Consider the following 24,116-nt stretch of genomic DNA (forward strand, 5'->3'; position numbering starts at 1 on the left):
CACTGAAGTTCTATGCCATCATGCTCTCCCAATTCCAATTCCTCCTAAAGACTTTTCTTAGGCAAAGTCATAGAGACTTTTATTGAATGTGCCCAAGGCACCAATAGTTCATTATATATCTCTCCTACTCTTATTACATGTGAATCCCTTTTGTAGACCCCAGTGTCATTGGGCCAGGGACTACACTTTGCATCTTGCCCCTGGGGAACCGGGAAAGGCAGAAATAAGGAAAAGAGAGCATAAGCAGTACAAAACAAGAAGGATTTTCACGTTCTCGTTTTAATTATTAGAGACCAAACTAACACCACTAGAGCAGTAAGGGTGAAGGACCATTTCCCAAACACAGATGTTCTGTGAAAGAAATCAACCTTCTTCGGAAGAAAAACAAGGTATTTCAACTTTTAAACTAGTTGCTTGTAATTCTGAAACAGGAAGAGAGAGTCTTGATGAACCTCAACTTTTTCATGTTTCACCATTTTCTAGAAAAGTATTGAGGAACAGCTACTATATGAAAGGATGTAAACAGGATTGCCAGAGACCTTTCTTGGCTTTCATACAAAGTTGCGGGCAATGGCCAATACTTTGGAGAACTCTCCTTCTCTCTGTCGCAGGATATAGGGTATTGGTGTTTTTATTCTAGTCCCTACTGGATTTCCGTTGTCTTCTATGAGTACCACATTGTTGGAATCAAATCTAGGCGTCATGTGGGGGCCAGGCATCTTGTGCCCTACAATTAAAGCCTTCTTCTTTTCTCCTTTGATAGCCAGAAGGATTGTATCTCCTACTTTGCCAACTCCGGTCTTGTTATACACATGGATACATTTTGGTGGCCGGTGGTACGGTGTGTTCCCCAAGGCGCTGTTGTCCACCACTCGCACGCGGGTGAGTTTCTGTATTGCTCGGCATGCTCCAGTGATACTAGCAAAAGACAGAAAGAATGAGAGACAGATCTCCGCAATAATCCTCAGGGAGCAAGGGCAAACCCAGCACAGGATCTTGTCGTTACACAAAGCACTTGGAAGGCGCCAGCAACAAATACATACCATATGGGTGACACATTCACTGCATTCAATGTGCTCTTTGAAAGCCAGATGCTACTTTGGGCTTTGCACACTCTTCACTAAATGTCAAACACAAAATGACCGTTCTACTCTGAAACACGACTAAAAGATGGCGTGAAGAGTGGCTTGCATTTACTGAGCTTTTTAGCAACTGCAGATGATTCCGTTCAACTTCAATTTACAAGCAAAAAAATGTGCTTGCTTCTGCCACAAACAGCCCACAGGAAGCTAAGACTCAAGTCAGGCTCTTTCAATCTTGTACACAGTCCTCAGCAATAAGGACTTTTCTGATCAATCTTCTTTTCAATGAGGTCTATGAGGGTGTCTCATCTTAACTCTGCTCTCAGCGAGACCTCTGAGGTCCTGCTGTGGCTGTGCTAAGGTGCCACCAACTAGAATCTAACAGATCATCACCTTCCCCATGCGGGAGGAACCCAGAGAGACACAGTCTCTTCTGCATCTGTTTGCTCTGTGGGATTATCATGAGTAAGAAACAACAGAAATAAACTGCACAATACTAAATTGTTAGATCTGACTCTGAATATGCTTGGGAACAGCAGGAATAAACTGAGAAATAATTCAACCTCCCTTTCAGGAACAGCTATTCTTTTATCCAGTAAGTTCAAATTCAAGTGATTTGTTGCTTCTCTTCAAAGGACACCCAAACGCAGACCATCGGAAAAGCAGGAAGATCCTTTCTGCTGCTAAACAATGGCTTTGCAGTAAGGTACTAGAAACGTGCTGGCCAGACAGCTGCAGGAATGCCAAGCTGCTGTCAGCTGAACTACTCAAATAGACAGCATATGATATCAACCCAACTGTTCACCTTGTTTTGCAGAGCAGGATCGTGTACAGTAAATAAAGACCAATGGGGACCACCACCCCTTCTTGAAGACAAAGGACCTGTATTTGCAATGCTGCCTAAAAGAAGAGCAAGACATCCCCTGCATATCAAACACAGTGTGGATGGACATCAGTTGAAGCAGACGTTTTTACATGCTGTAAAGGAAGGCTGGCTGGGTCAGTCTGCATTAGTCTAACTGCTCCAGAGGTGCAGTGCTGCCGTTCAAGATTTGTCTCCCACAGCAGAGGCCTTCCCCAGCTTTCTCCTGCAAGAGGACACCTCTCTCCTCTCTCAGAAGTCACTCACCTCTGCAAGCAGCCACCCTCTCCCATCCCATCCCATCCCATCCCATCCCATCCCATCCCATCCCATCCCATCCCATCCCATCCCCTGGCAGGGGCTGTGGTATACCACACTTTCTATCCTCTGCTTGCCAGGCTGTGGCTGCACAGCAGGGAAAGGCAGAAGGGAGGAGGCTGGAAAGGGGCAAAAGTGTTGTCACAGGAAGGAGAAGGGGAAACCTAGGTGGGACCAAGTCCACAATGCAGCAGTAGCAAACTGCTACCCAGGTACCACTAGACAAGAGTAACTGCACAAGGAGGACTTTTTCTTTCCCCTCTTTCCCTCATTTCTACCACAGTCTTGGAGCAAAACCCCACCACATCCAAAGCAGGCCCAATACAAAGGAAAGATTTCTCCTTTAAGACCGCTGACATCCTGCAGGAGCACTGCTCACCTCTGTGGACTTGGCCTCCCTCTTGCTGTCAGTGTATATATATCCTTTAAATGTTTACTGGCCAATGCTCTCATGCAGCCCATTTACAGAGGAAGCCAGTAAGACTTAGATACCTCTTTGAGATAGCTCCTAGGACTATCACACAACCTAGCCCTGAGCATTGTCTTAATCCCCTCTCTAGACCATAGTCATGGGAATGACTATTCTCCCCCTATAAACTGAAGCCCTGACCCTTCAAAGAGCTATATGCTAGAGATTCCCCATACCCGCAGCGAGTGTACTGTGGGATTAGGCTCTAAGCTTTGTGCAAGGCATTGTAAAACATGAGATCCATAAATTTAAGAAGCTTTAAATGCCTTGAGCCTGGAACAAGGACCTAAAGAAAAATAACAAAATGGACACTGTTAAGGTACAAGGCAATAATTTTTCAGGCTACTCTTGTTCTAAATAACTGAAATTATAAACTCTGGAATAATTTTAAACATGTAATTGGCTTTACATCAGCAGGGGCTGGCTGTTGCTTTTTTGGACTTGGCTGAGAAACACAGGCACTTTCAACTTCTGCTTGCAGGCCCTTGCATCGCCCTCAAAGGCCTAAAAGCCTCCTTACGAGCATACAAAAATGCAGAGTTCAGACCAGACTCAGACTGCCAGGAACTGGCAGTCTGTTGTTGTATTTGGGCTCACTTTCCAACCTGTGAAGAGACATGAGATTTTGTTTTATTAAATTATCCTTTTTTAATTAGAAATACTGTATCTTCTGCTTGACCTACTTAACAGCATCTCTTTCAATCAGGAAATTCTCCCAAGAAAACAAAAGCAAAAGCAGGATTTGAAAATTACCTGAAGTGTCGCTGGATCACTGTGCTGCTTAGATGGGTTAAGGATAAACCAAATCGCCTATTCAGGAGAGCCATTTGGATTCTGGTAACGCACCCTGTGTGAGAAACAAGAGAATTACGAACTCTGGAAATTGGACAAAATTTGTTTCATTTCATTTTCCTTATATGAATCACACACTGGAGTCTCAGTACCTCTTTAGACGCTGCAATCCGCAGCACACAGAGTGCTAACAGCATCTGCAGCACGATACAAAGCAGATCAACAACCCCTGCCTGAATTCAACAGACAGTATAATTCAGATGCGTATACTACAAAGCTGGATTCAGTATCACTGCGCTGCAGTTTCCTGTGCACAGAGGTAAGGGCCCTTCTGCATGCACTGTGAACCATGTAACAACAAGCAGGTTTGAGAATTTTGGATGCGAACCAATTTAGAGGCCACAGTGATCAGTAAAAGCTACCGTAGTTACTTGTAAAAGCTACCAATGTTACCTATAAAACCAAGCAAAAAGCCAGAGGTGTTCTGCAGACTGGCATGAGAGCTTCAAGAAACAATTTGCCAGACAAGAAACAAGACAAAGCTTCACTGGCGAGGGCGTGCTCCCTCTTCGCATACACAAGGTGTTCAGCAGCCTGTATCAGAATCAGAATCGCACCTCTGCCAATCTCGCCCTGTTAAGGCTGCCCAGATGAAACAGTTCCCTGTAACTTTATGGTGCACGCTCAACCCAGACCAAAACACTACCCCGACTGCAGCAGAGCTGGCTTACAAGGGTAACCTCTGACTGCGTTTACCACACCCTCTTCCCTGACTACATCTACGGCAGTTCCCTAACCTCATTCTGTCAGACTGATGGGGACCAGCTCGCACGCGAAATTGCAAAGGCTTATCTGAACCTGGATCACTTTGCCAGACATCAGTTAGGGAGTGATGACCCAGGCAGCTATGCCGGCAGATCCAAGCGAAGGGAGAAAACAACACGGACCTAGAAACAGTCCTCTTTCAGGCCAGCTCAGGTAAAGCTAAGACTTTCCATCTGACTGCAGCTACCACTGTGCTACACTGCTTGCTTAGACCTTGGCAGTGTAACCAACACATGCTCTCTCCTTTCTAAAGTAAACATTAAAAATACATTGACCACTTAGCTCCCTTTGCCAGTTCTGATGAGCTTAGGGCCAAACTGTAGCAGTACATTGTAAAGCCATTTTCTTAACTTTTCTTTTAAAAACAAAGCTGACCTAACTTCTCTAGGGAGAAAAAAATACCCACAGAGCCTTCCGACAGATGATGCCACAGCTGTTCTTATTACAACCAAGTAAAGCCCAGGCTAAATCTTCACTCTCTCTTTCTTGTTTTTATTTTTCCCCAGTGTGTTTGCTTACTTGGAGATGTATGTATTTTTTAGGGTTTCTGGTTGTTCTACAGAGCAAGTGTTACCTGACAGCAGGATGGAAAGTACTGGAGACATGCACCACAGCAATTCTGTAGCAGCGCTCCCTGACCAAAGCACACGATACGCGGCAAACAGTCTTGCCTGTCATACACGCAAGTTTGGAAGAGATAAGCAACAGCCAAAGCTTACATTTATTTGCTAAACAAAGCCACTTTTCTGTGGGGTAGATCTCCAAATGAGTTCAGAGCTTCCCTTCAGAGCTTGCCTGCGCTGTCCCCTCTCTGAAATGATATCCCGAGAAGGCTGTGTTTTTGCCACAGCTCCTTACCTAGCTGTGTGATCCTAACAAAAACAAGACCCTGTGGTATTTACAGTGCTGCTGGCAATCAAGGTCCAATTACCTGGGCCTTGCTGCTGCTAGGATTTCTAAGCAAGGCCAACTATGTTGCCTTGCTGTAAGCCCACACCCCGCGTTGGCATGGAGGACAGCCTGTGTCCCATCCTGCGCTTGGGTGTACTGTTTCCCCATACGAAACTCAAACCCAGTGGGTAATATTGCTCCTACTTCCTCCAGAATCGCACCAAGGCCCTGCATCCCTCTAGAAGACCCAAACAAGCAGCAGCAGCAGCAAGTCGGCCTCTCTGTTGTCTTTGACAGATGCTTCCTGGGGAGGCCAGCTCTATTCCCCTGGCAGGCATAGTGGCCTCGGTGGCAGGAGAGGATGGGCCTGCTCATCCTCACCACTACATAAGACCCATAGGAAAGGTCTGTTGGCTCGTGGCAGGGCAGGCACGGGCGCACACTCTGCCCTCTGTCAGAGGGACAGCAACGTCACGGCCAGCACAGCTAGATGTGCTCAAGGCTGCATGTCAGAGTCCTAAAGCACTGCCTAAACTCTGAACTCATTCCCCACTCCTGGGAGGAGTCAACGTTTGTTTCTACCCTGTGGCAGCAGTGAAGGTTTGAAGTCACAAAACTACTGGCAGAAGCATCAACAGCGTTAAGTGTCCAAGGACTGTTTATTTTTCCAGATGACTCACCACCCCCTTCTTTGCTAAGAATTATTCCTCGGCGCGTTAAGATGTGTCACAAGCTAAGAAACTTCGTATGATTATTTGGTATGAAGCAACCTGTTAGGAACTGAGTAAACAGGGGGGATGCTTCCAATTAGCAGGAAAGTTCAGGGTGGGGGGAAGAGAGGAATGCATCTGTGGCATGGAGTACAGCATTCAAGGGTGCAAGCAGGTTCATGAACAGTGAATCACATCTTCAGCTATCGTAACATGCCAGCTTCCCTGCTAGAAACAAACAGCCAGTAGCTTGGGTCTGTCTCCAGGCGCTCCTCAACCAGACCCAGTCCCAACTTGCTCCCTCTGCGACTGCAAACAGGGCACTGTTGTCCTCTGCCCTTGGTTTCCCCCTCTGTGGCACGGCTAATTACTAAATTCCAAAGGGCACAGAAGCCACTCACTCTGTCACGCTGGGTGCTGCGATACAAACACCCCGAGTTGGTGCCAAAGTTGAAGAGCTGCTATAAAGCAATGACAGCCATCAGACCCAGCGCACCCGGCACCTCTGTCCTTCCCAGCGCTGACGTTGCCGCACACCAGTAGGCCTTAAAAAGGCTCAGAGGAGGCTGTACTTCACACAGGCACGGGGAACGCATGTCACCCGAATCTGCTTCTGAAGGTGGCTCTCTCCTCACGTCGTCAGGTTTCAGTGCTCGGAGGTGTATGGGAAGAGTACCCCCATAACCCTCAAGCACAGGAAAATTTGCAGGAATTCCCAAAAGTCTGCTATCGGTATTGCCCAACTCATACAGGAGTGCACCCTACAACACCCTGGACGAGCAAAACACCACCGCTGCTTAGTACTTAGTCACTAATACACTCCTGACCAAGGAATTATCTTGGAAGAGACTTTTGGAAGTCATCTAGTCCAATCTCCTTCTCAAGCAGGATTAATTTCCAAGTTGTTCATGCTAGGCAAGAGCAGTATTTAAACAGACACTGTTCTAAAATGAAAGGCCCAACACCAAGACAACTGTTGATATAGGGTAGGCCACACATAGCTGCACCAAAGCAGTGATAAAGAACGGTGCAGAGCAACCTCTCTCCCAGCTCCTACTCTGCTGCCCCTAAATTCTAGCGGTGGCTCTATCTCATGGTTAGAGAGACTAATTTCTTAAAATCAGAATTGTAGAAATGCTTTGCTTCTCTCTGCTCCACATATCAGTTAAAAGTTAGCACAGACCTCAAACTGAGTTCAGACTAAGATTCAGAAAGGGTGAAGGAGTCTGTTAATCAAATATTCACTAAAATGACCCAATTTCTACTTCACCAAATAAGTCTGAGCACGCAATAACCTGCTGCAGCAAACACTCCCTTCTCGAGGGCCCTTCAGCCATACCTCATTCAATGTAACAGACCAACATCAAATTCCCACACGGTACAACAAAGGAACTCTTCACCAGTCATAAACCTCTGGAAGTTATTTATCCACTGCACCATTTTCAAGTGCCATACTAAAGCTACCACCTTCACAGTTTTCCCTTGAGATTAAAGAACTAACTTATATTTACTGCAATCCTGAGTGGTTTTTAAATGGAGGAGTTCTGGAAAATTTCATCCCAGCTAACAGAAGCGGGCAACATAAAATATTTTCGTCAAACGCATGCAAACACGCAAGTAGACCACCTCAGGGAGCTGATACAAAGCAAGGACATCTTCCAGATAAGAAGGACAGGATTACATACTCACTTTGAGCCAACGTCAGGGCATACAGTACCAAGAAAGGAAGCCCTGTGTCCCCCCAACACACATTTCCATCACCTCCCTTATGCTAGCTCTAGCATTCATGTAAATCAGTCACAGTTTTCAGCTAGATCAGTTCTCTGATCCAACTCATCCTGCAGCCGCATGAACGCTGGTGTGAGGGAATGTGGCAAAACACAAGACTGGGACTTCTCCTTTCACTGCCAACCCAGACTTACATCGTGACAGTATCTCCAGAGAAACATAGGGAGATTTGGACAAGAAAAGGATCTCTCTCATTTCAGCAAAAATACTGATGTGCTTCACAAGCATGGTCTGTATGAAGCCACACTATTAACACAGCCATGGAAGCACTAAAAAGGTCTGCATCTGAACATTCAAGAGGCCAGTGCAATGGCTCTGACCAAGTTTTTACCAGTGGCATATACCCTAAAAACCAGTCAAGGTGCCATTCTTACCCTGCCTGCATCCTAGAGTAAATGTACTTTTAAATAGTGCTGTTAACTAGCAATACAGTATTACCTCCCTTTTTGATCACAAGTTTTGGAAATGACACCTGCTCCCTATATTCCCAAGGTCTGTAGTTCCACAACCACTCAGCTATTTCTTTTCCTTCTTTCTGCTAGTAACTCATCCATACAAACAGGCCTCAGGGAAAACCAATGGATGTTGCAAAGCAAATGCTGAAGCCTACTACCCAAAGCCTGCTGTCAATCATACAAAATAAAACAGGGAAAAATATTCTTCACTTTAATAGTAGTAACCTCATCTACACAGTCAAACCGTGGGGGCCAACATCCCCTTTATTCTTCTAAGAGACCAAAATAGACATGCTCTGGGCACCACAAAGATTTGAACTGCATCTGTCATCCATCATTAAAACGCAGGAAATAAATCCAAGACAATATGCACAATGCAAATACCTAAACCCCTGCTCTGCCACTGCAGGTTTATTTATAGACTGTCTGCCAGGGTGAGCTACAAGAGCCAACTGTGAACTACGGGACTCAATCCATTCACAGCTCTCCTCATAAAGGAAACAATGTGATTAAGGGCTTGTGTGTGTTAAAAATACACAGGATATTCATTACCCAGACATGATTGGTTTTACATTAATGACTGCCAGAAAGGCCAGGATTCACAAAAAGGAATTAAGCCTTTTTGAATTCCATTTATGAATAGGATTAGCTATTAAACAGGATATTTATTGATCCAAGTTACCAACAGAAACTCATTACAGGTACATCTGTTAACAATTTTGAAGCAAAACACACTAACCTCATTTTCCAGATCACAATCAGGAAAGGCAGATAAAAAAAGAGCTGAGTAGCTTTAACGGACAACTTATTTTTGATATTTTAAGTATCAGAAGTCCCAGTTCTAAGGTACTTATGGCTCTTATCATTCTAGTATTCGAGCACCTTAAACAATTCTATATATTCACATTCACAGCACTGTACTAAAATAGGAAGGGATTATTCCCAGTGCACCAGCAGGAAATTAAGCTACAGAGAGACAACTTCCTGTGTGAGGTCAAAGGAAAAAAGCAGTAGAGCAGGTATCTAATTCCAGAAGTTCTGCTCTTGTATGGTCTGTGGGGCTGGAGGTGAAGCGCCCAGTGAGGTCCTGCCTTGTCCATGTCTTTTGGAATTCCACGTGAATGCAGAGAACTGCCTGCACTCCCATAACTTAATGCTGCTATCACCTCTCAAATGTTATCTTCACTACTTCTAAAAGTACTGAGGTCTCAGGAACAGGACAATAGGTGGCAAGCCACAAGACCAGAGTCTGTTCCCAGCCCTGATGTGGATGACCAGGTCCCAACCAGCAAGGTGCGATCACAAACCAGAGTAACCACACTGTGGGGAGCTGTGGCAGGGAGGACACAAACAAGAATAAAGAGAAGGTGGGGAGTTGTGGCTCAACCATAAAAAAAAAAAGTCAAGAACCACTGACCTAGGCTACTTGTTCACAGAACAAAGACCAACAGTGGCTCCAGGCCTTCCTGATAAAGCTACACCAGAAAAGGATGCTAATACAGGCAGAATTCAGGCTTAAGAGAAGCCTAACCTGGAGACAAAGGTACACTCATGCTGCAAGGCAGCACAGAGCTACCTGCAGCTTTGCTGGAACAAGCCTCGTTTCTCACTCAAAAACTTCCCTTAACTCAGTTTCTCTCCTTCCCGAACAAGACCCTCCCAGATAAGCTTGGAGAACTCTCAAACCAGACAAGTGAACACAGCTCAGATGAGCATCTGTGTCCTGCTTCTAAAAAGGCTGCCTGCTCATCTGCTTTTACTACAAGAAGTCTTTCACACTTATAAGAAACCTGTCATGCTGTCTTCTTCCCCAAATTACCTCCCCTTACTCACCGGACCTCCAGAGGAGTTTTTTGGAGAATAACCAGCAAAGCACAGACTAGCGCCCACACTTCCTGAGTCCCCATGACACACATAAGTAAATGTCACGCTTGTCAGGACACAGGAATTTTGGTCCAACTTTGCCGCATGACTACTCGTACCCACACAAGCGCACTCCCGGCAGCACAGCCCCACATGAATTCTGAAGCAAAGAAATGCTCTGAAGGACACAGGTGCAGGAGTGTCAGAATAAGGTTTTCTTCCTCCCCCCAGCCAGACTGCTAGGGCACGGGCCAAAGCCCAGTGGGAGGGAGGTCACCCCATGTGCAGTGCCCTGCGTGCAAGTGACACAAAGGCTCCAGGCTCTGCACAGGCCAGGCTCCGGCTCCCAGCTGCTTTTGCAAGATGTCACAACTACCTGCCTTGCTGTGTGCCGCTCAACCCACATGCCATCTTCGGGGCCTGCGCTTCTCAGCCTTTTTAGAGCAGCAACCCGCGCTCAGGGTTTAGACGTTTCAGGCCCTGTGCACACAGCGTCAGCGACCCCTGCAAACGGCTCCCTACGAGGGACGGGCGGCACGGCCGGTACGCGGAGGGAGGACCCGCACGGCCCAGGCGCCGCAGGGCCTACAGGCGAGCACGGCAGCCACACACGCACGGCGGCCCGCTCTCACCCAGCCCCAGCGCCCGAGGGCTGAGTGGGGGCCCGCCCGCGCCCCGAGCGGCTCGGCCACGAGGCCGAGTGAGGGCCCGGCTCCGGGGGAAAGCCAGCACCCCGGGAGCAGACCGGCCCGGCGGCGGGGCAAGGCCGCCCGCAGGCCGCCGCGTTCGCAGGCCGCGGCCAGCCCCGCCCGGGAGGCCTAAGGCCCCGCGACAGTGGCGCCGCGGCTCAGGGGCGGGGCGCCCGCTCCGCTCCGCTCCCCACCGCCCCAGCCCCCCGCTGCCGGGGCCGAGGCCGCCTCCGCACCCGCCCGCCCGCCCCGCACGGAGCGCAGACCCCGAGCCCCCCACAGCCCCCCGCCGCGCACCTCCGAAGCGAACGCGGGCTCTCCGCCCGCAGAGCCCGCGCGCATGCGCAGCGCCGCCGCCCGCGGGCCCCGCCCACCGCTGTGCAGGGCCGGCACCTCCGCGCCCCGCCCACCCGGGGCCCCGCCCCGCCCCGAGCCCAGCCGAACCGAGCCGAGCCGAGCCCAGCCGGGCGGTCGCCGCTCGCTCCTGTGCGCGGCGCAGCGCGGTACGGCAGCGCCCGGCCCGGCCCGGCGAAGCGGAGCGGAGCGGAGCGTCAGCCCGGGGGAGCCAGTCCGCGCCTGACACGGGGTAAGAGGGCCGCCGGCGCGGCGGGGTGCGGCACGGCGCGGCGCGGTGCGGTGCGGCGGCCGCGGCTTCTCTAGACCAGGCGGGCCTGGGGCTGCAGCCCGCCGCCGCTGCCTCGGTGCTTGTGTGTCCCCCCCCCCGCCCCGGCTTGCCCCCAGCAGCCGCGCCTCAGGCCCTCCTGAGGGCGGAGCGGGCCGGGCGGCGCGGCCGTTGCGCGGAGCCCCGCAGCGGGGCCAGCCTGGGGCGGGGGGCGCCGCCTGCCATCTTGGGGCGGAGCGGGGTGGGGGGCGCGCCCGGGTGCGGCGCCTGCGGAGCGGCCCGTGCCCCCTCCGAGGCCGGCCCGGGGTGGGTGGAAGCGGGGTGGCTGTGGGCAGCGGGGCTTCTCGCCCGCCTCCCGGGCGCCCGTCCTCTGCCGTCCCCCTGTGCGCCGTCCCTCGGCTGCGTAACATGGCTTCTGCACCCCGGGGGTCGCCGGACCCATTTCTGCGGTGTGGCGCCGGCTCCCGTCGCACCTGCGATCGCCGTCGGGGGTGCTGAGGCCGCTTTTGTGCGTGCTCGGCCTGGGAGAGCTGCCTGCCCTCCTCCCTGCCTCTCTCCTGCAGGCACCGCTGTGACGGAGAGTAGCAGGGAGGCAGGAGGGATGTTTCAAGGGTGGGAACAGCAGGCAAATTTCTGACATTGCCTGCCTCTCGTACCCTGGAGAACTTAGCAAAGAGCTATTAGATGGGGCTTGTGTGCGTGGTCATGCAGCCAAGCAGTCCCTTTCTCCTCTTGTCTCAATCACCAGCCTGTCCAAATCAGTAAACCATGGTTTTTCCTCCTGTCCTGGAGTGTGCCCTGGATGTCTGTATGTAGCTACCTGCTGGAGGCATCGTGCCAAAAATCTGTGACGTGGCTGCAGTCAGCCTGGTGCCTGTAGCAGGTTTGATAGCTCTCAGCTGGATGGAGACTAGGTGTTTGGGGAATTTGGGATTCTGGGCACCTCACTCCCTTGCTCTTCCCTTGATAGCAGGAGTTGGAAGCAAAAGGCTGATCAGTGCATGCTCAGGGTCTGCTAATTTAGTTGTGCATAATCCACAAGAAGCCCTGCATTTGTCTGTTACTCTGGAAGTGTCCTGCTCCATCATGTCATTCTCCAGAGGAAGTACGCATGGAAAGCCACAGGCTGCAGGGCAGGAGCATCCCGTTAGCAGCGGCCATAAAGCCACTGAAGGGTTGCACAGCACAGGTGCCTCTTGGATGGTCCTGCAGATGCCCCACCCGGGTAGGGGACAAAGCCTTCGCAAGTGCCTTGCAGGGACCGGTACCCTTCCCCTCCAAACACCTGTGCTATATGGTCCCTAATAGCCTTTTAGTCTTTTAATGTTTCTGAGAGAGCGGAAGGCCAACTACTCAGCTCGTAACCGACTCCAGGAGGACTCCGTTCAAACCAGAAATAGCAAAGCATTAAGGACGTTGCTTCTGATGGCTGCAATTAGCTGGTGTCTACCTAGGGAAGGCCTTTTTTGTCTTGAGCCTTTTAGTAGTAGGAATATGCTGTCTTTACAGGGAGAGAAATCCTTTCTGCAGTCTTCACCTGGATGCCATAGGAACAAGATAAACATGAAAGAAGATGCCTTTGAGGGGGTTGGGAAAAGACTGTTTTGGCTCATGAGTATGTTTTGTTGCAATAAGTTTGCTCTATTTTTGTCTGTTCCTGCCTCAGTAACCTTGGAAGGAACTGAAGCTACTGTATTTTCTGAGGGTGTCGGTTTTCTTGTCAAGAAGGCATTGCCATGAGGCTTTGCAATGCTCCATTTTCTTCCTCTTTGACCAGAGCATGGTGCAACTATCCTGAAATGTCCTGGAGCCATGAGTTGAGCCAAAAAAAGAAAAATACTGAGTGCTTTGCTGCTTGTTTGTGGTTTGTTTTTTTTTTTTTTTTTCCTTCTGGGCTTTTAAAATATCCTTGGTCATATTTTTTAGCTTCAGCAATAAAATGGGCTAGGAACTCGCTTGGGTGTTTTTGATAAATTTTTACATAAAAAAAAAATATCCTCATGAAATCGCTTTGTTCTGGGAACTAGGACTTTAAGAAAAATCCCAGGTAGCATGAGATTCGCGATAAAAGCCTGAGAGCTGGCAGTGCCGAGAGCTTGCTTTTTGTCCATTGCTAATTACGGTTTCCTTGAGCCCCAGGTAGCTGGAGTGCCTCGGGTCATGGGGAGCCCCGCAGCGTCCTGCCGGCGGCTCCTCTGCCACCCTCCCCATCCATATGGAGGTGCAACCCCAGCCTGTAAGCACCCGGTCTCCATCCTGGCAGCCAGGGTTTGGCTGTACACTGGGGACCCGAGGACTCCGCGGGCAGCACCTCCTGCTCCCAGGAAAGACACCCGGGACCTGTGCCGTCTGACGTGAAGCCTGCGGAGCTGTGGGGTGCCTGCTTCGTGCCGGAAGAGGCCCTGGGCGTAGGACACTCCGTGCGCTGTTAATTGCAGACGGCGCTGGTTATGGATCCTGTGGCTGATTTGCATATCAAAGCATCTGAGAGCTCCGCAGTGGGTAACGGAGGGAAGGATGACAGGGCTTGCTGGAGGCTGGGGCCGGATCTTCCCTGGGGCTTTTTGTGGTACAGAGATGAGACAAGATGATGGGGATGTTTGGAAAATGGAGATTGTCTCCATGTCCTTGAATGACAGCACTGTTAAGCCTTTTTTAATCTAGCAGCTGCTTTCCAGGGGGTGGGAACCAAGAAGAGAGGGAGCAATCCTTGGTGGCCGTCCCTCGGGCAGCTCCTGCCCTACCTCCTTTGCTCCAGCGAGAGCTTGCCCAGCAGCCCGCTGTGTTGAGCCCGGCAGCCCTGTGCTTCCTCCGGCAGCTGTCCCCCGCTCCTGGCCGGCAGCTCCTGCGGCGAGCAGCCAGCGTGCCAGCCTGCTGCCTGTTCTCCATGCTGCATCTCACACAAGGAGACAGAGGCCCTGCTTGGAGCCTGAAGCAAAGGGGCAGGTTTGCTACTGCCTGAACTGGCTCTGCAGGGTCCCAGGTCTTGCCTGATGGCTCAGGAGGCATTGCGGGGCGAGCAGCGGAGCCTCAAATGGGTCGTGGCCTCTGGGATGCTGTGTGAGTCAGAGGAAGGTTTGCCTGTGTCTGGTCTCAGCAGAGCTGTCTCCTGCTCCTCCCGGCTCTGGAAACAAGCCTGGGGAGCTCAGAGCTTGCTTGCAGGCTGAGCTGGAAAGGGAAATGCAGGTTTCCAGGCAGGGAGAGAGAGAGGGAGGGAAGGAGGGAGTCCCTCTGTCACTTTACTTTTCACAGGTGTGGTGCTGGTCCTGATGCTCTAGCTTTGAAGGACCGCAGCGTGGGGCAGCCGGCCTCTCTGAGGGTAGCTCTGTGCTCCTTGTGGGGGCACCTGCTGCCTGAGACTGCAGCCCTTGGCCTCTCTCCCATGCCCCGTGCAGCTCAGGCTCTGGCTGGGAAGGACTCCTCATGTTGCCAGCCATATGGGGAGTTGGTGTGTGCAGGAACTGCCTTGAGCATGGCCTTCTGAGAAGGCACCTCTTTGCCTGCAGCCCTCATCCTGTCAACAGCCTTCTGGCTTGCTCAGGGGAGTGAGTTGGGGGGGGGGGGGGGGGGGCTGATTCGTTGGCTAGAAAGTTGGTTAAAAGGAGAAAAACAAAAATCAAGGAACAAAAAAGAAACGCGCATGTGTGTACGCACTCTGCAACAGAGGGAGGGCGAGATTCATGAAGCTGGTGCCAAGCTTGTAGAGCAAAGGCTTGCAGTATGAAATGGCTTTTCTCTGAGCCTGCAGGCCTGCGGTTGGCACTGTCTTCTCGCTTCATGTCCTTCCAGCATGGAGCTGGGTGTCTGCCCTCTGCTCCAAATACAGATTAGCTGCAGGAAGCCCGAGACTCTTGCTAAGCATGAGATGCAGAACGTTTTCCTCTGTGCTTCTCCGTGCAGCACTCCCTGCCCTTTGCAGGGTTATCTTTGCATGTTTGTTATGCATTCCCTGCACATGATTGCTAAGCAGTGGTGGAAATACTTCTGTTCTCCCCATGGCTCTTGCATGTTGATACTGCCTGTCTGCCATTCCCCCTCTTCTGCTTTCAAGTCCCTTCTTCCCCATCCCTCGTAAAGCCAGGTGGGGGAGTGGGAATGCTTTCCCAGTATCCCAGTGCTTTCCTTAGGCCAAGCTTTTATAGTGGCTACACAGCTTGTATGAGCAAGATGGGGATCCTGCTGGCGTAGGATCTGCACCTTTTGAGCGAGGTCTCCTGTTCTTGATGTGCTTTGGTCTAATTGTCGATGCCAGCAGCTCCTGCCCACATGGTTATTGTGCTGGGAAGAGAGAGAGGTCTTGTTTTATGCATGCTGTTTTTCCCCAGAGAAATGGGCAGTTGGTAGAACGGGCCTGGCTTAAAGCAAGGTTTTGAAGATTCACGTTTGTGTGGCCCGATCTAGGAAGACGTTTGTGCTACTGCATTAAAGAAAAGGGCTGGATCTCTTAAGGGACTGTGTATTTGAAAGGCGGCACATTGCATCAGCACCAGGAGAAAGCAGCTGCAGGCAGGACTCATCTCTGCCTGGTTTTGGTATGTTCTGCAATTGCTTTCCTGAACCACCACAACCATGCTGCCTCTGAGCAGCAAGCCAAAGAACCTCTCTGCCTTTCTCTGGCTGGAAGAGCGGCTGCTGCGGGTCTTTCCTGTCCGACTGTTGCCTGTCGGTCCCTAGAAGGACTGTCTGTCCCTGGAGCTACTCCTGTGAGTCCCTGTGTTGGGTGTGCTCATCCCCTCTGCACCCCTGTAATTCTGTGTGCAGAGCAGTTGCTTGCTTTGACACCCCTTCCCTTTTCCCGAGGGATGCTCCTACTGGGTCCGCACAGGTCTCTTCTCCTGGCTCAGTGCAGAGCATCACCCTGCAGACAGCCAGCTGCCACCAGTGATGTGACCTCTGGCTCTGTCACACCAACAAGGAGCCCACGTGATGTTGCTCGTGGGGAGGTGTTGTGCTCCTGTTGACCTGCATGGAAGAGCAGCTCTGACAAGCTCCCTTAAGAGCATCCCACTGTCTCCTGATGTGTTGCTGACATGGGTCAGGGGGAGTGTGCTACTCTTACATGGAATTTCTTACGAGAGTGCATTTAGTAGGAGAGTCATGTGTTGGCCTGGCCCTGCTTTTGCTAATTAAATAGGGGCCTTTAGTAGGCTCTGTCTCAGGTCGCTTCAAAGCCGGGGGGGCGGGGGCGGAGGGGAGTGAGACAATCTTGGCGTGATCTTTTACTTAGAGGAAACTCAGATGGCAGCAGGCCTTGTCTCCTGCTTGAAATAATTATCAATATCTGATGTCTTCTGCTTGGAGGTCAGAGAGAGCCTGGCAGTGACACAGGCTGGGGAGGTCTCTGTAGCTGACCTTAGGATACTTTGGCTCTTGAGCCAAAAACTTAGTGCCTTTGGGTCCCAAGGAAGATCTTAAAAGGGATTCATCCCTCAACTCCCTGTTCATATGGTCTAGACTCCCTTTGTGTGAAACCATGGGACTCTGGAGGCTCTCAGGTGATGCTGGTACAGCCGACATCTTCCCCAGGATGACTGCGTATGCAAGTTGGTGATTTGGTTTTGCTGGGCTCTTGTCTATGCTTGAGGCATAGAGCTGGAAATGAATTATTGTGAACTGCGGTAGCTGCCCAGGGGCTTGCTATTACTCACAACACAGAAAAGGCAGCTCGAGTTGGCATGTGTCGCAAAGTTATAAATCTGGGAGGAAGGAACCGGATTTGCGGTGGATGCAAGACTCGGTGTGAACTCCCAGCTAGGGCAGAAGGAGCTGATGCAGCTATTGGATGGAAGAAGGAATTGGCTCCTGACTGTGTGGAAAAGAGGAACAAATAAAATGTGACAGTAAGAACTCTGTCTTCACCTTGCAAAGAAGGTCAGGGTGATGGGGTACTTAAAGGAATTAATTTTAAAAAGTGAATCCAAGCACAAGTCAGAACAGGTGACAAGGCCAGTTAGGTAAATTAGATGTGGGCAAAGCCTTATGAAATTTCCCTGAAAGTACTTAAAGAATAGACTAAGGCAACTTTTGCATGGTGAGCAGCTGCCTTAGAGAACATCTAGTGGAGGGAGATCCCAAGGTTTGTATCCCTTGAAATACAGGGAGAAAGAATGGGACTACAACCAGCCTGTCTAAATAAACTGGAATAAAGAGATAAGCAGTTAGTGTTTATCCTGTTAAGGATGTGGGAGAATATGCTGATTAAAAATCCATCAGCGTGCATTTGTCTGGAACGTACCACGCCAAGTCGGTCAACGCCCTTGCCTGAAAGGATGGCTTGCCTACCGGCTGAGCGGAGGTGATAGATGTGATAGATCTTTACTTAAGTCAGTCTGTGTCACTGACCCAAGTGTCAGCCTCGTAAAGAAACAGTCAAGGGGTGGGAGATAGGAAGCGTCCCTCAGGTGGACCCACAACCAGTTGAAAAGCTGTACTCAAAAGGGTTCCTGTCTGATAAGGAGACCCTGGCTAGGCAGGGCTGGGGAAAATGTTGGTATTACCAGGGTTTGTGAGCAGGATGAATTAGTGCTCTGCTGGAGAGGAGAAAAGCATGAGGCAAGCCTTGTGCCAGGCTGTATGAGGAGTGACACCTCTAAGGTGCAGGAAGCAATTAGTGCTGTCCTCGACACAGATGAGGTGTTGCTGAAGGACCAGGCTCAGATGTAGATGCAACCTTTGGAGAAGAATGTGCGCAAACAAGAGAGTATCCAGGAAAGCAACAGAAATGATTAAGGTCTTTAGAAATATGGTGTGGGAGGAAGGATGAGAAGAACTAGGACTGTGTAGCCTGAGGAAGAAAAGATGGAAGAAGGAACTTCATGGTCTTCAAGGATGTACAGCAATGTACTTCTAGAAGACTAGTTGTGACAAAGATGGGGCAGGAAGTCACTTTACCTTAATGAGAGAGTTCAGACTTTATGGTTTTCCATAATATCAGTTGGGATGGTGAAGCAGAAGAGGAGTATATATTGAAGGGGGTTTTTTTTGTTTTTTGTTGGGTTTTTTTTTGGGGGGGGGGGGGGGGGGGTAGAACAAATTAGCCAAAAGTGTGTAGATATGGTTGAGTTGCAGCTGGCTGTGCCTGAAGCAAAGAATCTCACCATGTGACCTGTTAAGGTCCCTTCAAGCCTGGCAGTTATGTGAAATGTTTGACACCTGGAAAGGCAGCAGTGAGTAGCCCTAGGAATGAGACTTTACTGCTGTAGGAGGTGCTGGGGAGACTGGTACTAAAATACTTTGTCTAAATCCAGTGTCAGTGCTCAGAAAAGGATGCTGAAAAATTGAAGAGAATGCAGAAAAGAGTTACAAAATAATCTGAGGTCTGGAGAGAAAGCTTTATGGTGAGAAACATAAGGAGATCAATCTGTTTATCTAATCAAGGAAAAGATTAAGGTGGGGCTTGGTTATCCTGCATAAGCATAACATGTCTTATGACTGTGTGTCATTAGCTTGGTAGGGTAGAAATGCCAGGCCATGAAGAGCGGTAAGAAAAACCCATGGTGAGGTGCGGGGGCTGTGGTCACCTTCAGAGCCATGCAGCCAGCTCTCCCTTCTCCTCTTGCATGGGTGGAGGTCCCTGTCTTCACCTGTTACTGCGTTCCCAGTGCACCCCTGTTCTCTGGGTTTCTAAGCCCTCCTTTTTTGTTGCTCCTGCCTTGGTATCTGTCTAAGCCCTTTCCTTGAGACTCCTCTACCTGATGAGGAGGCACCTCCAGTAACAGAAAGCGCTAGTCTGGCCCCAACTAATGTAGGGTGATGCCCTGACAAACCCACACCCACTCTCCGTGCATGTGCCTCTGAAATTGTTCCCTGCCTCTCCTTGCCCCAGCCGGTCATCCTCCTCCGAGTGATTTATAGCATCCCTTCCTTTGTGGCACCCAGCTTCTTTGCCAAACAGGTACCTGGGAGCAGCCGGCACCTACCACCTCGCCAAACTCGGGGCCTGGGTCAGTGAAATAGATGAACGAAACCAGATGTCACCCTTGCCTCTTGTTCCTGCCAGCCTGTGGTCCAGTGCTCTGTCACTTATAGCTGCTGGTTTATTTAGGGTCATTACACCCGTTTTCAGTCCGTGAGGCGATGTTTCTGCCTTAGCCCGATGAACAAACCTTGAGAGGGAGATTGGGTGAGATGCGGCAGCAGATGGCTTGCTAAAATCTTGCTATATCCACGACTTCCCTTTCACCCACTAACGCTGTAATGCTGTTAAAAATAAAGATGATCCAGTGTGCCTGACAGGATGTATCCCTTGTAAATCCCTGCTGCCTAGTGCTCCTGGAATCTCACGCTCTCGTATCTTCATGTTTTATTATTGCCTGGGGTAGGAGGGGAATTCAAAGCTAGTAGATAGCTCCTGACTATGGTTGTGAGTCAGGGGAAAGCAAATGCTTTGATGTGCTTTAAGGGAGAAGGGGGAAAACCCCCCAGTGTTTCACTCCTTTATTTTGTTTTCTCTCAAGCTTTGCTCCCATTTGAGGGGAGCAGAGCTTTGGTTTGTAGGCAATAACCCCGGTAAGCATTTGTGTCGTCTTCTGGGGAGTCGAGTGCTACAGGGTGGAACAGCCTCAGTTGCTCCAGAAGTGTCTCATGGAGTAGCAGCCATAGCTCAGCTCTCCTCTGGTGGGTACGGGATGAGGGACACACCTTCGCAAATCAAAGGCATAAAAACAAGGTGTGGTAGCAGTATTTGAGTGTGGTCTGGGCCATGTCTGTGTGGTGCATTAGGTGCCTCCTTCAAAACACCTGCAGCTTCTGGCCTGTTTTGATTGCTCTGCTGATACATTATTTTGGCAAAAATGCTCCTGCTTCTCAGCCTAGCTTATTCCACCACCTCAAAACACAGAGAAGCAGTTTTGCCAGTATAACTGCACATCCATCAGCAGACTTAGGCCTGTGGAGACATGTTGATCGCTTGGGTCTTTGCCTCTGTGTCTAACACAGCTGTGCTTGCAGACGTCTCTGGGGTTCGCTGGGTGTGAAAGATCAAACAGGACCTCTAGCTGGAGCTCAGAAATCTAGGGAAGAGAAGGGATGGGGCAATCAAAGTAGAGGAGGTGTGCAGTTTTAATGAGCCTGTTTTCAAAATATATGGGAGTGACTGATGTATGGGTAGGAAAGCAGTGCTGGAAGTGTGTGGCGGGTAAATGGAGAACAAAGCAGGTTTCGGACAGCTTGGGGAGAGGAGACTTTGCTATTTGGACTGCAGCTCGTTATGTTCCGTCTCTTGTTTGCACTGCATTTCTTGGAGCAAGAAAGGGGATTTTTAAACCTCTTTGGTGAAGGTAGACACCAGCTCGCCCAAGCAGCGGTGCAGGTAGAGCTGTGCGTTGTGGCCAGATGGGTGCATGGACTGGAAACTCCCAGCCTAGTCCTGAAAAACTAGTGCAGGGGAGCGAGCCCGTCTGGCCCGTAGCAAGCACACCTGCCTGCTCTTCCCTCTGCTCCCCTCCCTCCTCCTGGCTGTTTCCAGCCTATCAATCATCCTGAGCAACCTCTAATTGCCTCCCAGCCCACCCCAGCATTTCAGAGCATCCCTTGACTCGCAATGCATTACTGATTGTGAAGCCTGCCCTTCCAATCAACCCCTCCTTACAGAGCTGGCTCTGGAGGCTCCAAGCAGAGCTCTGGGACAACACCCGCTCCTCCTACCCCAGTACTGGGGTTCGGCTGCCTTGTTATTCCTGCTCTGCCTCACCCCTTAGAGGTGTGTGCGTTTTAGTGCACCGTTTTGCCTGCAGGAGCCTCATGCCAGGTGGATTTCAGGATCAATGAGGGTTTGAGGCTCAAATGTGGCCGGAGGGGGGTGCTTTGGGGTTTTTGGTGTTTTGGGTTGTTTTTTTTTATCTACCCCTGCTGCTTCTTAAAGCACGTGTGTTGGGGATGGTGGGACAGGAACTTCTGCCCCATCCCTTGGTAACCCAGCAGGTGAGAAGGTCCAGGAGGAGGCCCTGCTGGTGCATGCTGCTGCCTGCTGTGCCGGAGGAGGAACCTCCCACTCCTTCCCCAGTGCTGCGGCACCAAAACAAGTACCAAAGGGAATAGCCGAGATGCGGTTTCTGTGCTCCTAATGCAGTGACTGTGGATGTTGGGGGAGAAGAGCAGTGGACCACAGAACAGAGACAGCACATATGCCTGACCACTTTGGGATCCCCTTGTAGGGCTGGGAATTGGCCTGGTCCTAACATAAACCTGAAGTCCTCTCCGGGGAGGGAAGAACTAAAGGAGAAAAGGCGATGGTGGAGACAAGCGGCAGGTAGCCCGAGGCGATGTGTAGGAGCTCCGCAAGGCACAGAATGACAAGCCCACGGATGGGGAACAGCAGCCATCAGGGCACCGAGCAGAGCACCCCACAGCACCACGCTCCTTGCCAGTACCCGAAGGTGGATGCTGTCTGCAGACAGGAGAGGCTGTGCTGGGGCTGGCGGGGGGTCCCATGACTTGGACCACAGGTGGACAGGGAGTGCTTTATTCCTTCTTTCTCACTCCTTGAGACAAACTTGCTGCTCGGTGTCACTGCCCCCTCCCATGAGGGCAGGGAGCGTACCTGGTCCTGAAGACCCTCAGCACTGATCTTGGGTGGAAGATTAAACCAGCAGTGGCAAAACTTCATGAGGTGCACTGCTGCCTGCCTGGGCATCTCCCTGGCTGCTCGGAGCTGACATGAAGCTTGTGCTCTTGCAGTTACCCCAGCAAGCAGCTGGGAAACCATCCAAAATCATCTTCAGTTTTAATCCTGTGGCTGGTGACGCTCTCAAGCAGGGACAGGACAGGTATTACTCACCCGGGAGAGGGGTAAATCCAAAATCCCTGGCAGACAGGGCAGTGACAGCCCCCTGCCGCTGCCTTGGACCTTACCGATGGGAGCAGAGGACCATAGCTGCAGGATGTACCCTTCAGTCCTAGTGACTCAACGGGAGTTTCAGCTGACTGTAGGTGGGGGTGCAAGCAGTGAGAAATTACTTGTGTGCTGCTGGTATGTCCAATCTGGAAAGTGGGGTGTCTTTCTAGTGCCCATGAATTAACTACGTGATCTCCCTGGGAGGGGTTGTATATGATTCTGATGGACAGAAACAGAGACACGGGGCATATCAGCAGCATGCCCGTGGTCACGCAGCCAGTTGGGGTGGGATGCAGAGCTGGGCTGTCCTGCCTCGTGGGTCCATGCTGCTTCACTGCCGCTCTCTAAAACAGAGTGCTGATGCCTCACCCTGTGACTCGGGGCGGCGGGAATGCCGGAGGCGAGCTGGATGCGTGGTCGTGAGCCGTGGGGAGTGAGTCAGCACTGGGGGCGGGTGAATCGGTGCCAGGAGGAGCAGGTGGGCCGGGGCACGGGTGGGAATGGCCGGGAGCTAACCCGTGGACGAGTGGGAAGCTGGCAGAGAGTGGGGGCCCAGCAGCGGGTACTGGGGTGAGCCAGGGGGATGAAGAGAGCAAAGGATCATCCCAGGCACAGGTAGCACTGCTGGTGCCTCTGCCTCTGGCAGCGCATGGAGTGCAGAAGCCTGCACCCCCACCGAGCCCGTGGCTTGTCGGTGGGGAGAAGCCGTGCCAAAGGGATGGCACGTGAGGGCGAGCTGAGTGGACAGCTTATAGCTGAAACTCCTCGTGCGGTTGACCAGCAGTTCCTGGGCTCTATGTGTGATGATGTCCCATGTTCCTGCTGCTAAGGCAGCGTGCTCCAAGCATACCTCTGGACTCCAAGTTTTGGCTGAACGCGCACTAAGCCCCAGCGGAGGCTTTCTGGGAGAGCCCCCAAGACAACCTTCCTTGTGCCTGTTGGGAAAGGTTAAAAACTAAGAAATTGATCCAGCCTCGTAATGTGAGTGCGCATCCTCACCAGCCTGTTTGGGGCTGGTAAGTGCAATGCCGTAGGAGATGGATCCGGGAAATGACAGAGGGGAACAGAGCCAGGAGGTCCATTACCAGTTTGGTAGGATGGAAGATGTGTTGGCTATTTGAGGGCAGGAAAGCAATAACTTTCTCGAAGATGGAGAGGAAAATGTGAGGCTCTAAAAATGAGCCTGGCATCAAGAGACGGCTGGGTGCAGCCGGGAAGGAGGAATGGAAAATGCGGTGGTGGCTCTGGGAGGAGCCAGGGGCTGGCACCGGTTGTTTTGCCTGGATGGGCTTCAAGACTCTGATCTGCCACCATATGGGTGTGCAGTTCAATAACATCATGCGGGGTCTGTTTCCAGCCACCCAGGAGGGGATATAGCTTGGACACCAGAGAAAGTCTGCAAAATTTAAGGAACCTTAGGAGGAGTTACTCATTTTTTGCCTTGTGTTGCTCAGGAGCATATTCCTGGACAGTATCCTGAATGTGAGACACTGCCTTGGGTGCCTGGGGTTGTAACCGCTTTCCCCCCCAACCCTGCTTTGAGACCCATAGCTTGTCTCTGCCCACTGCTGAAGGCTGGTGTCATTAGTGCCTCAGCAGTTGGAAGTCCTTGGGTCGTACAGCCCCCCAAAATCTAACTCTTCCCAGGGACGCTGAGCAAATGCAATAACAGAGTGACCGTCCAGAGGGGAGGCTGGGCGAGGGTGAGCGGTGGGGGCTGCCTTCCCACCTGCCTGCTGGAGGACCCCCGGCCAGCAGAGTTGTGGTTCCCCCTGAAGATGGGCCTGTGGTTCCCCCTGAAGCCCTGTCAAAGCGTTGTAGCAACCAGCAGCCCTTCATTGAGCTGCTGGAAGAGGGTCCCAGGAGCTGTCAGGAGGCTTTTGGAGACCTTATGTTAAATCTGTTTTTCAACACCT

At 51.2% G+C, this 24,116-nt stretch overlaps 2 protein-coding genes across 2 annotated transcripts in view; one reads left to right on the top strand and one right to left on the bottom strand.

The window, feature by feature from the left end:
• Window positions 1–261: 261 nt before the first annotated feature.
• MRPL14 (mitochondrial ribosomal protein L14) lies at window positions 262–11,108 on the bottom strand. Its single transcript, XM_075496170.1, has 3 exons — window positions 11,042–11,108; window positions 3,485–3,578; window positions 262–918 (listed from the first exon to the last, which is right to left on the bottom strand). The coding sequence occupies exons 2-3, from the start codon at window positions 3,556–3,558 to the stop codon at window positions 552–554; spliced, it is 441 nt and encodes a 146-aa protein (XP_075352285.1). The 5' UTR covers window positions 3,559–3,578; window positions 11,042–11,108; the 3' UTR covers window positions 262–551.
• A 56-nt stretch (window positions 11,109–11,164) lies between these two features.
• The window catches only part of TMEM63B (transmembrane protein 63B), a 49,657-nt gene continuing 36,705 nt past the window's right edge, over window positions 11,165–24,116 (top strand). The window contains exon 1 of the mRNA XM_075496168.1: window positions 11,165–11,330. The gene's annotated coding sequence lies outside the window, so the exon portion shown is untranslated. The remainder of the gene's footprint in view (window positions 11,331–24,116) is intronic.

This window comes from Mycteria americana, chromosome 3, assembly GCF_035582795.1.
Source record: "Mycteria americana isolate JAX WOST 10 ecotype Jacksonville Zoo and Gardens chromosome 3, USCA_MyAme_1.0, whole genome shotgun sequence".
NCBI classification, from domain to species: domain Eukaryota; kingdom Metazoa; phylum Chordata; class Aves; order Ciconiiformes; family Ciconiidae; genus Mycteria; species Mycteria americana.